At 41.1% G+C, this 16,505-nt stretch overlaps 1 protein-coding gene across 1 annotated transcript in view; it reads right to left on the bottom strand.

Moving 5' to 3' along the window:
• The window catches only part of TRIM23 (tripartite motif containing 23), a 29,301-nt gene extending 12,888 nt beyond the window's left edge, over window positions 1–16,413 (bottom strand). The window contains exons 1-5 of the mRNA XM_065663129.1: window positions 16,186–16,413; window positions 14,964–15,126; window positions 6,177–6,298; window positions 5,009–5,287; window positions 769–951 (exon numbers count right to left, since the gene is read on the bottom strand). Coding sequence (XP_065519201.1) covers window positions 769–951; window positions 5,009–5,287; window positions 6,177–6,298; window positions 14,964–15,126; window positions 16,186–16,287 — 849 coding nt within the window. The 5' untranslated portion in view covers window positions 16,288–16,413. The remainder of the gene's footprint in view (window positions 1–768; window positions 952–5,008; window positions 5,288–6,176; window positions 6,299–14,963; window positions 15,127–16,185) is intronic.
• Window positions 16,414–16,505: the final 92 nt, after the last annotated feature.

Genomic DNA, 16,505 nt, shown 5'->3' with positions numbered 1-16,505 from the left:
TACACATTTACGAATGAAGATACTTATGAAGGTACGTATGAAGACAGGCTGAAAAAGTTGGGGCTGTTCAGCCTGGAGAAGAGAAGGCTGCATGGAGACCTCATAGCAGCCTTCCAGTATCTGAAGGGGGCTATAGGGATGCTGGAGTTGGACTATTCATTAGGGACTGTAGTGATAGGTCAAGGGGTAATGGGTTCAAACTTCAACAGGGGAAGTTTAGATTGGATATAAGGAAGAAATTCTTTACTGTAAGGGTGGTGAGGCACTGGAATGGGTTGCCCAGTGAAGTGAATGCTCCATCCCTGGTGGTGTTAAAGGCCAGGTTGGACAGAGCAGTGGGTGGCATGGTTTAGTGTGAGGTAACCCTGCCCATGGCATGGGGGTTGGAACTAGATGATCTTAAGGTCCTTTCCAATCCTAACTATTCTATGATTCTATGATACACACCTTACTAAAATTGATCAGGGAAGAAAGCCTCACAGCACCTGAGAATAGATGCAATCTGTCACAGTACTTCAATAATGTACTAGCAGTTATAGAGCTTTCCCTATTGCCTCCCTATTTTCATGTAGCGTAAATACATTTTAATGGACTACAACTTCCCCTCCATCTGCTGGCTTAAGCCTCAATACCAACCTCGTACAGATAAGAACTTAATGTTTTGTCTTATAAAAAACTATGTTTAATTTTCAACGAAATTCCTTATCTTGATTATTACAAAAAGCAAGTATTCTGCGAATGCAGGGAGGGAAAAAAAAGAAAGCATACGTGTTCAGTATGGGCCATTCCAACTCCATCTTCAACTATTTGTTCTCCTCCTTCTATATGCTGAACAATTCCAACTAATTTTCTGGAATAATCAGAGATTTCTTCTGTGAACGTTCTTATACAGTGAGCCATGTCTAAAATGGATGCACGAATCTGGTTTGCTTCTGGTTCCAAAACAGAATGCTATTGATTAAAAAGCAATATATCAAAGTTCAGTCATAAATACCTTCCTTAATGATATTTGCTATTTTATTACACCTATGTGTGTGGGAGTATGAATAGGAGTGTGTGTGTGTGTATACATATATATATGTGTGTGTGTACACTTATATATATATATATGTATATATGTATATAGGAAAGGCAAGTAAGAAGTTAAAACCATCTTGCAATTTAAAATGCAATCAGGAGTTACAAATTATGCTGCAGCTAAGGCATCTACCAATCACACTGGTATTGATTTTGCCTGTTTACCATAATCATCATAAAAAAAAGAAGGGTGGTTACAATGCACCATGCTGGGTAAACCTAGCTTTTGCATGATGAAAACAACTTTGGGAACTAGTGACTCAATGCTGTGAGTTCAGAATAGCAGCAGGTAAAGTGACTCTCCATCTTAATATATAAATAACTTCTTCTAGTCTTAGAAATAACGTTTTTTTTATCTTGCAATTTTACCATGGCAGTTATATGAAATGAAGGGAAAAGAACAGTATGAAGTTACTTCTATAAAAATACATCAAGAATCTACCCTTCTTTCTTGTTATTCTTTTGTACTTTAATTGAATAAATAATTTTTTTAAATAATTTTTTTGAATAAATAAGTTTTTCAGGTTGGCAGTGACGAAATTATTACGAGGAACGTAAAGGCAATGAAGAGAGACTACAGGGCCCTGGGACGGCTGGTTAAAGGGTCTGGAGCGCAAGTGGTGTTTGCCTCCATACCTGTTGCAAGCGAGGGTGAAGGGATATATAAGAAGACTCTGCAGGTTAATGTATGGCTACGTGACTGGTGCCAAAGGCAGGGGTTTGGGTTTTTCAGTCACGGGCTGCTGTATGGGACACCTGGTTTGCTGGTGACAGGCGGGATACACCAGTCCCAGAGAAAAAAAAGGGTTTTGGGGCAGGAGTTAGCAGGGCTTATTGACAGGGCTTTAAACTAGTTATGAAGGGGGGAGGGGATTTAACTGGGCCTGTTGGGGACAAGCCCAAGAGGAACATGCTAGGGATTGAAGGATGGCGGGCTAAGGAGGACTATCAGTCTCTTGTTTCACTTGTGGGAAAGGATAGCTCTTTAGACCCTGTCCCGCAGGGGAAAAAGGGTACTAGGACTGGCTCCCTGAAATGCCTGTACACCAATGCACGCAGCATGGGGAATAAACAGGAGGAGTTAGAAGTCTGTGTGCGGGCTAAAGGTTATGATCTGGTGGCGATTACAGAGACATGGTGGGACAGTTCACATGACTGGAATGTGGTCATGGATGGCTATGTCCTTTTTAGGAAAGATAGGTCAGCAAAGCGAGGTGGTGGAGTTGCTCTTTACGTGAGAGAGCAACTAGAATGTATTGAGTTCTGTCCGGGGTCGGATGAGGAGCAAGTGGAATGTCTGTGGGTACGAATCAAGGGGCTGACTGGCACGGGTGATACAGTTGTGGGGGTCTATTACAGACCTCCTGATCAGGACGAAGGAGTTGATGAGGCTTTCTACAGGCAACTGGAAGTAGCCTCGCGACTACATGCCTTAGTCGTCGTGGGGGACTTTAATTACCCCGATATTTCCTGGAAGACTCACACAGCCAGTCATTCACAGTCTAGGAGGTTCCTCGAGTGCATTGATGATAATTTCTTAATGCAAATGGTGGACGTACCAACTAGGGGAGCAGCGCTGCTAGATTTAGTACTCGCCAACAAGGAGGGTTTGGTCGAAGTGGTGACGGTCAATGGCAGCCTTGGCTGCAGTGACCATGAGATGGTGGAGTTTAGGATCCTGTGTGGGAGGAATAGAATACCTAGCAAAGCCACAGTTCTGGATTTCCGAAGGGCCAACTTTGGCCTCTTCAGTCAACTGCTAAGGGAAGTCTCATGGGAAAGTGTACTAGGCGGTAAAGGGGCTCAAGATAGTTGGTTAGCATTCAAGGACCGCTTCTTCCAAGCTCAGGATCGGAGCGTCCCAATGAGTAGGAAGTCAAGTAAGGGATCTAGGAGACCGGCGTGGTTAAACAAGGAGCTGGTGGGCAAACTCAAGTGGAAAAGGAGAATCTATGGATTATGGAAGGAGGGGCTGGCCGCTTGGGAGGAATATAGGACAGTTGTTAGAGGATGTAGGGAGGCAATTAGGACAGCTAAGGCCTCCTTGGAACTCAATCTTGCTAGTCGGGTTAAAGACAATAGAAAGGGCTTCTTCAAATACATAGCAAATAAAACTAACACAAGAGGCAATATAGGCCCACTGCTGAACGAAGTGGGTACCCTGGAGACAGAGGATATAAAGAAGGCAGAGGTGCTGAATGCCTTCTTTGCCTCTGTCTTTACTCCTGCAGACTCTCCCCGAGGGCCCCGGATTTCTATAGCCCCAGAAGGAGTCAGGACAAAGGAGGAGTTTGCTTTGGTAGATGAGGATTGGGTTAGGGATCAGCTATGCAAACTGGACATCTGTAAATCGATGGGTCCGGATGGAATGCACCCACGGGTGCTGAGGGAGCTGGCGGAGGTCATTGCTAGGCCACTTTCCATCATCTTTGGTAAGTCGTGGGAAATGGGCGAGGTGCCTGAGGATTGGCGGATGGCAAAGGTCACACCAGTCTATAAGAAGGGCAAGAAGGAGGACCCGGGTAATTATAGACCGGTCAGCCTTACCTCCATCCCTGGAAAGATGATGGAACAACTTATTCTTGACTCCATCACTAGGCATATCAAGGATGAGGGGGTCATTAAGAACAGCCAACATGGTTTTATGAGGGGGAAGTCATGTATGACCAACCTTATAGCCTTCTATGAGGAAGTGACTAGGTGGAGGGATGATGGTAGAGCGGTAGATGTAGTTTTTCTTGATTTCAGTAAGGCATTTGATACTGTCTCCCACAGCATCCTCATAGATAAGCTAAGGAAGTGTGGGCTTGACGATCAAGTAGTGAGGTGGATCGAGAACTGGTTGAAAGGAAGAAGGCAGAGAGTTGTGGTCAATGGCGCAGAATCTAGCTGGAGGTCTGTGACTAGTGGAGTTCCTCAGGGGTCGGTGCTGGGACCGGTGCTGTTTAATATTTTCATCAATGACCTGGATGAGGGAACTGAGTGCACCCTCAGCAAGTTTGCTGATGACACAAAACTGGGAGGAGTGGCTGACACACCAGAGGACTGTGCTGCCATTCAGCGAGACCTGGACAGGCTGGAGAGTTGGGCGGGGAGAAACTTGATGAAATTTAACAAGGGCAAGTGTAGAGTCTTGCATCTGGGGAAGAACAACCCCATGTACCAGTACAGGTTGGGGGTTGACCTGCTGGAAAGTAGTGAAGGGGAAAGGGACCTGGGGGTCCTGGTGGATAGGAGGATGACCATGAGCCAGCAATGTGCTCTTGTGGCCAAGAAGGCAAATGGCATCTTAGGGTGCATTAGAAAGGGAGTGGTTAGTAGGTCAAGAGAGGTTCTCCTCCCCCTCTACTCAGCCTTGGTGAGGCCGCATCTGGAATATTGCGTCCAGTTCTGGGCCCCTCTGTTCAAGAAGGACAGGGAATTGCTTGAAGGAGTCCAGCGCAGAGCCACAAAGATGATTAAGGGAGTGGAACATCTCCCTTATGAGGAGAGGCTGAGGGAGCTGGGTCTCTTTAGCTTGCAAAAGAGGAGACTGAGGGGTGACCTCATCAATGTTTACAAATATGTAAAGGGTAGGTGTCAGGATGATGGAGCTAGGCTTTTTTCAGTGATATCCAGTGATAGGACAAGGGGCAATGGGTGTAAACTGGAACATAGGAAGTTCCACGTTAACATCAGGAAGAACTTCTTTACTGTAAGAGTGACAGAGCACTGGAACAGGTTGCCCAGGGGGGTTGTGGAGTCTCCTACACTGGAGATATTCAAGGCCCGCCTGGACAAGTTCCTGTGTGATGTACTGTAGGTTACCCTGCTCTTGCAGGGGGGTTGCACTAGATGATCTTTTTAGGTCCCTTCCAACCCTTGGGATTCTGTGATTCTGTGATTCTGTGTAATTATGCAAGCACAACCAGAAACAGGTTATTAGCAGTACCTTATGACCTTGATGCTTCCCATATTCTTTGCAGACACAACACATAAGAGGACTCGCCTGGCAGCCCTCTTCTAAGCAAACGAACTCAATAGCATGCACTTGGTGTTGGGAGCACATGGTCTTCTCATGAGGCTTATCAGCAAGAGGAACACGCCTGTGTTTTGCTAGTGTCTTTGTAGAATGAGTGAGCTGGGAGCAGTCTGCGCACAGGTGAGTGGCACAAACTGTGCAATACACAGATGCAACATGGGCTTCATCTTCATCACAACGAATGATACTCTAACAAAAACAGATAAAAAGGAAAAAGACAAAACTGAAGTTGTTACCATTTAATCCCAACAACTGAGGAAAATTAGACGACTAGCCAGCAATACTAACCTGAAAACAGACTTTAAAAGTTACACACTAATAAATATTTGGACTACTTTGAAAACTTGACTTTAAGTTCTTAATATATTAAAAAAAAAAAAAAAGAAGTCAGTTTTCTTTACAGTCAACTCTGATAAATTATTATAGAATTATATAGTGATTTTATAAATCCAAACTTCAGTGAAAGAGCTGTAAAGGTTTGGAGTATGAAATAATTCAGGCTCTAGTCATTTCCTCCAAAGAAATCATTACAGAACAAGGCATTAAAATTACAGGCAGAAAAAACCACCAGTGAACAAATAGGCACTTAGGACAAGACAGTTACCTCTTCCTAAAATGGCACTGCATGATACATTTTGCATAACAGTTGTTAACACCGAAATAGTTAAAGCAGCTAGTTTTGATAATGAAGTACTATCACATGATATAGTGATATCAAATGACTATAAAAGCCACCTACTCTAGAAGTGGAAGTCTTTAAGAAGAGTTTCTAATAAGTTTCAGAAAACTGTCCTTAAATCACTGTAACTAAAATATCCAAATGAACAACCTTTTCTAGAAATCTTAAAAGCCTAAAAAAGGGGGAAAAGAGTACGCATGTTTGGCAATACCTTTTTCTTTTCTGCTTTAGTCATTACAAAGTGGCATTTAATTATGAAGCAATTAACTGAAGCCTTAATACTAGATACTGAAAGAAAACAGCATTATTAGTGAAATTATATTTGGCAAAAAACAGATTTTCATTTTTTTCTATCTAGAACGCAAATATAACAAACTTTTGCTTTTTAAAGTTCAGTACCTCTCCTGACAGACCAACAGCTTCTTCTGTTGTCCCACACTGTCCAGCAGGTCCGTTCTGCAACCGTTCCAAGAGTTCCAACAAAGCAAAATTTTTTTTCAAGCCCCAGACACCAGAATCTCCTGTTTTTGAGGAAGAATGAAGGGGAAGAGAGGAACAAAACCATCAAGCAAATACCATCATGAGAAATTCCACAAACCACAGTTGAGATTCTGACAAACATTAAGAGGATATTAACTACAGAGATAGACAACCACTAATTTTTCTGTGTAAGCTCACATTACCTTTCCATCCTCTTCCTTCCATCATGGAACTATTTAATACATCTGCAGATTTTCCCTATTTAAAAGATGCCAAGACTACTAAAAATTTACAGAAACTTAGTAAAAACACTTGTAAAATAATTTGCAATAGCTAACAACTAAAGACTACAAGAAGCACAAAAACTCTCATGTGTATCATAGAAATTAATATTTTGCATAACTACAAACAGCCAAGATTTCTACTGTACAAATGGACACTTTGAAGACTTCATATGGACAAACTCCATATTCCCTGAATCACAAGATGCAATGCCTATTGCAGATCTCAGCAAAAACCTGAATGAGAGTTAAAAATAATATTCAGAAAGACCCACATAAAATACTGTGAGTGTCCTGGTTTCAGTTGTTATTTTTTATTTCCTAGCAGCTGGCGCAGTGCTGTGTTTTGGCTTTAGTCTGAGAACCATGTTGCTAACACTGATCTTTTAGCTGTTGATCAGCAGCAGTTACCTTGATCAAGGACTTTTCAGTCTCTGCCAGTAAGGAGGGGCACAAGAAAGCAGAGGGAGCAGAGACAGGACACCTGACCCAAATTATCCAAAGGGGTATTCCATACCACAGCACGTCATGCCCAGTATACAAACTGGGGATAGTCATCCGGAAGAGCAGATCACTGCACAGGTTGGGCTGGGTATCTGTCGGCAGGTGGTGAACAATTGTACTGAGCACTCTTAAGAGACATCTCTTACATAGTGATCTACATCTAACACAGAAAACATGAAGCAACTTCCTCTCAGCAGAATTGTTATATATAAAAGAAAAACTCTGCTGTATTTTAGTAGTATGTTATCAGACATTGCTCAAAAGGGATACTTGCCATTTTCAATGACTGAATACACATACTCTGACATACTCCTCAAAATACAGCATCTAGAAAGTTATATTTGATTGACTGCAATAGGCTGATTACCATTGCTGAATCATAACTACATACTTTTGGAAATCAGAATGACCAATTACAGCTAGATTATTTGAGAATAGAGAGGTGCTTTAATGTAGCTTATTATGAAATTCACTATGAATTTCCAGAATGGGTGTCAGTTCTCTGTGTAGGTTTAAGTTGTTTTTTTTTTCCTCATTTAAAATTGGAGGCAGACCAACTTTTGAAGTTGCCTGCTGCCCAGACTAAAACCTTATTACTGTACAGTTTAGAATCAGTTTAACTCCTAATTGACACTAACAGGGCTGTTCATATATCAATATATGTCGATCCAGGTAGAGGGTGTAATTGCTAACAATTCCTAATTTGGAAGGGACAAGTAAGGAAAAGCAAGTGCTCTTACTCCAGCCTCAATGCTATAATGAGCTCTTCTGCTGTTATCACAGGGATTTTATCCACCAAAACTGGTACAACACCGATATGTAAACCAATCCAAATGTTAAAATCTCCAAATACCCTATTTTCCTAATAAACATCTCAGAGTTAACTGATCAATGCTATGACTGTGTAAGATTATTTTACCAGCTCTTGAAACAACGTATCTAAGAACAAAGACAAACTCAAGAAATTACTTAATTATACCCAACATTACTGCTGAATACTAACAGAGCATTTCTTTGGTGCAGTGAAGAAGGTAAGATGTGGACATTAGTTTCACCCTTTGCCCTTACCTCTTTGACAGATATTCACGTAAATGTACAGAAGCTACTAATTTTAGGAAAAGAAAAGGGGTGGTGGTGGTGTTGCTAGCTTTGAGTATAATGATTAAAGGCACAAACCCAGTAGTGTTTTCACAGTGCAAATGACACCTTGTATTTAAACAGAATCTGTAGCACCTGAAATTGACTCATCATTTAGGACAGAATTTTTGAACTGTGTTTGAAAGACAAAGGTTGCTGCAGTTACTTTTTAGAGCGTGGGACACCAATACTATCTGTATAAAACTCCATGTGCATGCTGCTTTTGTAATTCAGTTTTTGTTTTATACTTCATGCAAACATACCCATCTAAGAAAATGATGTAAACTTATCAAATTCCTTCTATTCACTTTAAAAAATAATACATACTACAGCTCCTCTCTAAATTCAAGTATCTGATTTCCTCAATTTATGCTTTGCTTCAAACATGATCCGGATAACATGATTTCAGAGTAGAATGCCAGATCTGGAAATACGGCATTTTACTCTGTCTCTCATAATCCAGATGGAAAGACCAGCACAAAAGCAACTGCAGCCTGAGGCTGGTTCCAGATGCCTGAAAACTCCTGATATTTTCAGTTTACATATCTGGTGTCTGACAGCAGTCGGCACCTGACATGAATTCAGAGAAACTGTATCCCACACATTTTCCCAAAGAGAAAGCCCAGGTTACTTGAGTTGTCTGGTTCTCCTGTCATTTCATAAATCCTGAACTATGCTGCCCTGTAGTGGTCTAGTAGGTGTATACCCCTGCATCCTTCTGGAGCTCATATGTCATCGTACTGATCCTATACAGACATTAAGTATTCCTTTTTCAATACAGAGACTTACGAAACACTTAACAGATTTTGGTGCATAATGTTCCAAATGAACACACAGACACCAATTATTATGGACAGCAGGCAGTTACAAGAACCACTAGAACAAAGTACTCATCCCAAACGCTCATGTTTCACTGGTCCTCAGCTTGGTACACATAGCCAGAGAATTAGTGTTTTCATGATTCTAAGAATATGGATCTTCAGCTCCTGCAGGAGGCTGGCTTTGTAATACACAAGGAGTATATGCTGCTATAAAGGCTCTTTGTAAAATTACACAAGCACCATTCAAATATAGTCAGAGCATAAAAGGCAATGCTGGTATGAGGCTACGTTTTGGACTTGTGACCAAACATTTAACTGTTGCTGAACAGCACTTACACAGTATCAAGGCCTTGCTCTGTTTCTCATGCTGCCCCACCAGCAAGCAGGTTGGGGGTGCACAAGAGGCTGGGAGGGGACACAGCCAGGAAAGCTGACCCCAGCTGATCACAGGGATATTCCACACCATAGGGCATCATGCCCAGCATATGAAACTGGGAGAAGCAGGAAGAGGGAATGTTCAGTTATAGTGCCTGTCCTCTCAAGTAACCATTACATGTGACGGAGCTTTGCTGTCCTGGAAATGGCTGAACACCTGCCTGCCGATGGGCAGTGATGAATGAATTTGCTTTGCTTGCATACATAGCTTTTGTTTTAACTACTAAATTGTCTTTACTTCAACCCACTTCTGCCCTTCTGATTCTCTTCCCTGTCCCACTGCAGGGGAGTGAGTGGATGTGTGGGGTTGAGCTGTCCACCAAGATTAAAATACAACATTCTCTTTTACTTCAAGAGCTATGAAACAAGAAAAATGAGACAGGCTTTTATCTTAAGACTTCAAAACTTGTTTGAAGTACATGCAAGTGCTTTTATTACCTGACAACATTTCTCCTGCAGTACTTACTCAGAGTAGAGCTGCATTACACAGCTAGGCACAATTACGTGAAAGACCAGAATGCTCACCTGCCAACCATTTTCCATCAAGGGGAGCAGAACGAGCAGTTTCATGAGATGCATGCCACATCAGGCCAAAGTGAAGGCAACAATGCTACAGTACCTCTGAAGAGGGATGTGAACAGGAACCAACATATCCACACTGTATAGTTTACTGGTTTGTGTAGCTTCCATATTTGCTACATTAAACTTTCTTTCCCAGGCATTTTTCCTCATAAGTTTAAACCATCAACCATAATATTTTCAGTGGCTAAACTCAAAATAGAAGCTATGTACCTCACAGGCAGAGTTCAGAGAACAGATAAATGGGTGAATACTGGTTTTCTATAGCTATAAATGGGAGCATATATAAGCTATTCTCCCCTTCAACACCCTCCACTAGTATGAGACAACATTGACTATCTGTTTAAAAAATGCTTACCAGGAAACCTATACATTTCAGCAAATCTGGAAAAGGGCCTATCAGGATGTTGATCAGTAACTTTAAAGTTAGGCATAAAGCAAAGGCATGTGAGTGCACTCTGCAGTCATCAGTTCCACAGTGGAAGCCTTCTCTGGGACAGGTAGTATTACCAACACCCAATCTAAGCTCAGTGCACCCCATAAAACAAATTGTGAACTAAATAAAGTAGTATTTTAACTTTTGTTTGTCAGAGATCTTGAAGGAATTTACAGAAGTTATGTTCTGTTTCTCCACAAGTACAGTTAGCACCAGCACAGTCATCTGCCTTGATATATTCTGACTTCAGAGTTTAGTTATTTTTTTGCTCTGGCACTCTTAGCAGGATCACAGTGTTTTTCATAACACAGACCAAAGAAGAGTTACCTCTTATTACAAGCTGAAGAAATACAGAGTGCAATATCAACTTTTAGAACGTAAATTATGTCAAACCAGTTTGTAACCAAGTCTGGATATGTTGACACTGTATCTAGACAAATTTCTGGACACTAACTCCCAGAAAGCAAAGCACAGAAAAGTGGCTAAACGGTTTGCCCCTACAGTGTTTAGAACAGCACCGTCTATAGCACAACCTTAAGTTACTGCAGTGCATAAAATATTCACATTAACAACTCACCAATATAATAACTGCTGATACTAATGTGGACCTCCTATCTCCAGATTAGCTACTAATCCAGATAGCCATTAATAGCACAGCATATAAGGATGTACATGCACTAAAAGGATAAACCTACTTATGAAACAGATTATAACAAACTAGTATTTAAGTAAACATTGTCTTAGCCTTTAAGCAGTTTGAGAGAGGAAGACTACATTCATTCAGGATACTTTCTTACAAAACTGTTTTCTGTCACAGGTTTTAATATATTTATTGAAAGAAAAAAAAACTAAGAAGTACTCTGCTCAGTTTCTTCAATTTGCATTCTTATATCTGATTATGTTAGTTCTGTTCCATGTCCAACACAAAGAAAAAGCCAAGCCAGAAGTCAAAGCAGAACTAATTTACTGAAATGTTGTGAACAGAAAAGATACCTTTGTAGCTATTCTGTGCTTATTTTTCCAGTTCATAAAGCTGACAGGAGAAACAAAGTTACGCTGCTTTTACATTCTTTAACTGTTTATTATATATGTTGAGATTTGCCAATACATACCATACATTGTCAGTCCCCTGTCAGTCTTGGACACAAACAGAAAGAATAGGCAACACTTACTTATCAGCTATTAATCTACTAGAACAGAACTCATAACCATATAAAACATATATTATCAGAAAGTCATGTCCCATTTTACTGGGATCTACCATAAAGTTTATGTAGTTGAGAAAAAGCAACTTTGTTTCTTTTTACACTAAACCTACTATAAAATTACTATGCACTTGACATATCTGTTTCAGCACATCTCATCAAGTGTTCATTTTATATTTCAAAAACCAAAAACATGAGTTGTGCAAATACATCTACTTTCCTGGACTTTAGCTCAAATTCTGCTTTGGTCACTAGACTCTTTTTAAAAAAAGAGTGCAGTGATCTCATCCTTGTGCCTACAAGGGATGTTTGTGCCCATTACAAAACAACTACACAATCTGGCTGTTTCTCCTCAAAAGAAGAATAAGACATGAATAGCAGGAAGTGTGTCAGCCAGGAATGACATAGTGACAGTGGAAATATTAAGACCCAACTGCAGCCAATGAAAGAAAAGTCATTTTCAAAAGTATAAAGTTTGTCTGCAAAAGGATTATAAATAATACAAGAAATAAAGCAGCAACTTCTGTTTAAATGTCTGAACAAAACTGAGAGAATGTTATAGCCGCATTTTTTGAACAGTATTTTTAAGCTTTATCTTAGCACTCAAACACGAGAAGAATACATAAATGTAAACAAGACCAGTGGGATAGGTTCCACGAAAGATGCTAACATCTGCATACATCAGTTCAATGAGTTCTAATGACAAAATTGTTTCAGACCTGTAACGTGAAGATGGTAGGGAGAGTTCACCTAAGCTGTAAACTGTTAAAGCCTTCAATAGCAGAGCTGTGAGCTAACATCAAAAGCCACAGTCTCCAAAGCTGTTGCACAGCACATCCTTCCCAACATTTCCCTGGCTCACATATTTTAAAAGAAACCAATCCACTAATGCAATGAGGGAAGAAAGGAGAATGCACTTTGCAAGACATAATCCATCTCTTCTCCCAAATCCAGGTATTTTAAGGAAAAGGCTTTAAAAGCAGTCTCTTCTACAAAGACCTACAATCTACAATATATATGGCTTCAAATTCTGGGTTAAGGAATGTTAACACAGCTGATGACAACCACTAGCCAGGTCATGTACCTTCAACATGTACATGCTTATTTCAAATTCTCCACTAGAAGACTAATCACAGGCACCTTCATTAAAGAACTTTCAAAAAAACCCAAATATCTATGTTTAGTCCACTCTGCAAAGTAATATGGCTTTAGTAGGCTTTAGTTCTATGAGTTCATAAGTAAATATTTCCTCTCATAGCAAGATTTTATGAACCATTATTTTGCTAAGCATGACAACATGTTATGGTATCAGTTTTCACTTGAAGATTCCTTAATTCCAGAAACCCTGACTGACAAAGTACTTCTAACCCTGCTTTCCTGTACAGTTATGCATATATAATAAAAGAGACAGGCCAGTAAACTTAAACCAAGCGTTCACTTCAGACGGGAATACAGCCATACTTATATAGTTCCCAGAGTATTACTTTCAAAAAGTTTCCAAGATTCACTGGGAAAACTTGGATGACTATAGGATAAAATGATCTACTAATAAGACCAAAGGAAAACAAGCAAGTCTATCTGCTGAACTGTACAGGTTAAATGGCCAAATAAAAGCATCCTTAAAATCCACAGTTAGTGATTAAGGAACTCTGTTCAATACAGGTAGCTTTATGTCCTAATTACACAACATTTCCTTCAACAGAACTTTCTCTTGGCAGAGATCTCATAATCTAGATTTAGATACTGAACAGCTTCCTGAGACTACTTTATTAAATGGCAGAATGACAATTGCAGAAGTGGGTGAAAATGGAGCTTGCTTTCTCCCCTCAGGTGGAGGGAAGGGAAGCATGAGAAGTTCCCCATGCCCAGACTTATGTCTCCCTCCCAGCTCCACTCCTGAGCTCCCAGAAACCTAAATACAAGTGCAACAGACTTAACTGGGTAATTAGAGTTCTCTAATCACCCAGTAAATACTCAATGTTTTTATAAAGCTTCATTTTTGTTAAACCTGAAACCCACATAAAATTATAACAGGATACTTTCAGATGCCGGGGAAAAAATGCACAACAAAAACTTAGACGTGACAAGTTCCCATTTGTAATAAAATTGCTACTTTAACTTTACAAGATAGAAGTAGTGGTCTTGAACAGAAATGTCTCACAACAGCAGGACTGAGTCTTCTGCTCTAACATTCTTCCCCTTAAAAGCAAATTTCAAAGAAATCTTGTGCAGCTGTACAATCATAGACGTAAAATAAAACAAATTGTGACTCTTTTAACCACATCTTCTAGACTGGCAATCATTCATGACGCATATACTTACGACCTCCCTCCCTGCTGAAAATAAACTCCTCTTTCATACGAGATTGATATTTCTTTTCCCGACTCCTATTTCCATGAAAGCATCCCACACAGGGCTGAATACTTCTCCTAGTTTGGTCTACAATGTACCAGATTATCCTACTGCAAAGTAAATTCCTACTCAAGTGAATTTGTTATTTAAACAATTCTTCATGGATTACTAGATTAGAGATCTTGCTGTCCAACTTCCAACAGCTTCCAACTTCCCCTCCTTCCAACAGCTTTTTTCCCTGTGATACCCAAAACTGCTGGAGCCAGTTCTATTAACAAATTCTTCTTGGTTCAAATTCTTCTGATTACTTGTCTTCTCTGTAACCCCACGTTGAATAGCCAATTCGTATTTTGAAGGAACTGTAAGCACATTATCTTTTGGATAAAATAAACTTCCATCATTGGGAAAAAGCTGTATCTTATTTTTTCAAATACTGTCTGCAGACACTCTTACAATAGGGGAATTCCTGCTGACAGCCTGCCCCTGTCAGTTACTGAATACATAGAATTACTTGACATTTTAAAAAAACATGTTTGTTATCACTTCTTCATGAACCTAGACAAATCTGTTTGTCAAAGAAACTACCTATTTAATTTCATAGTCTATTTAGTGTTTAGAACAACAGGAAACTAACATCCGTTCAGGAACCCTTAGACACTAATGTAAAACAGAGTAGTCCCTTTGTAAATACAGATGTACAAAAAGACTTTGAGGTTTAAAGCTTGCAAGACCAGGTTCAAAAAGATAAAGATAAAATCTTGACTTTCTTTTTTTAAGATATCTATTTTATTACTGCTTAACAGTGCTATGAGCTTCTCTGAATAAAAAGGAACACGGCACATTTATTACTTAGTAATGTTATCACTAAGTGGAGCACTAAGAATCTATATATAGCTTTATCTTCCAGATATCCTTGGCTGATAGGGTTTAAGAACTTTAGACGTACATTTTCTTACCTAGTTCAGTAACTTGTCGATCAAATGGACAACGAACTGCTCTGCCATGAAGGGGAAGCCGGGTAAGACAGTCATGGCAGACAGTATGGCCACACAAAAGCAGCCGGGGAACTTTGTCACCTTGCAAAGAAAATACATCTTCACAGACCCCGCACTCAAGAACCTACAATTTAAAGAGAGACCTTATTTGCTTCTGAGCTGATGAAAAAGCAAAACGTAATACAGTAAAAGCCATATGACACAGCTTATTTTACAGAAGTTCCTGCAACCACATCAAGTAGGCAGAGTCATTAATTTTGCTTTGTACACACAAATAATGATCATAAGAATTATATTTAAAAGATAAACACATATGAACAGAAGATTTTAACTCTTCAGCATCCCACCTGATCACCACTAGTTCTTGCCCACTCCATTTAATGCACTGCCAAAAGAAAAGGCCACGGCTCAAGCAGCACAACTAAGTAAGTAGAAACATTCTCACAGGAAAAGGAAATGGAGGGCAAGACCCTGCCAAAGCAGACTATCAGCCGGTGGAGAAAGTTTCCATTCATAGCTGATGCACATAAAATGTCAGTCATACCAAGTTAGCCACTTATGAAGCTACAATTGCGCAGCATCGAGGTAGCAGGAACAAACAGCAGGGGGCCGGAACATCTTAAACCACTAATAAAAAGCAAAATTAATCGTCATTTAGAAAAAAAAAAAACCAAACCCAAAAAACCCAACAACCAAACAAAACAAAAAATAAAAAAACCCACCAACAAAACACAGCAAAACCAAAACCAAAGAAAAACCACCACCAAAAAAACAACCAAACAAAAACCCAAAAAACCCTAAGCCCCCCGAAAAAACTATAATCCGTGGGACAACAGCTCACCACCTTCGGCAGCCCAGGCATCACATCTCCGAAACTGCTCCCCACTGAGGCAGTCACCCTTCCCTCACACTGAGGCCTCTAGCCTTGCAGCCCGCTCCGAGACACCCGACGGCAGCACGGCTCTGCGCCAGCGGGGCGGGGAAAGGGCCTCCAAAGCGGCCTCTCTGCTCGGCCCGGCCCAAATCGAGCCCTGCCGCTTCAGGGGACGCCTCCTGCCCCGGAGACCCCACACCACCCTTTACCCAGCTGGGCCAGGGACAGCGCAACCCCAGACACTACAGCCTGTCCTGCCGAGCAGGCGGCTAAGCCAAACGACGTAAAGGGCCGAGCCACCCTTCTCACCTTCACTGCGGCACCAACCGCGCCACGACCGCTGCTCCCAGATCCCCGGCTGCCGTCCGGGCCAGTACCAGCCACGATCCTATTTGCACTCAGGGCTGCCATCTTGGAGACGGGCAGAACAGAGCGGCCCCCAGAAGGAAGAGGCCGGCTAACCCAGCGCGGGTTAGCGACCGCCGTCCCTACCCTGCCAGGGCCTTCTGGGGGCTGTAGTTTCGTGCTGCTGCGGCTGCGTCGAGTTGCATTATGGGACAGCTGTGCTCGGCTTCGGCGGTGTTCACAGCGCCGCGGCCCTGAGGGAGGGCTCTCCTCGGCTCTTTCGG

This window comes from Lathamus discolor, chromosome Z (assembly GCF_037157495.1).
Source record: "Lathamus discolor isolate bLatDis1 chromosome Z, bLatDis1.hap1, whole genome shotgun sequence".
In the NCBI taxonomy this organism is placed as follows: domain Eukaryota; kingdom Metazoa; phylum Chordata; class Aves; order Psittaciformes; family Psittacidae; genus Lathamus; species Lathamus discolor.
This window is presented reverse-complemented; position numbering and strand designations above follow the sequence as displayed.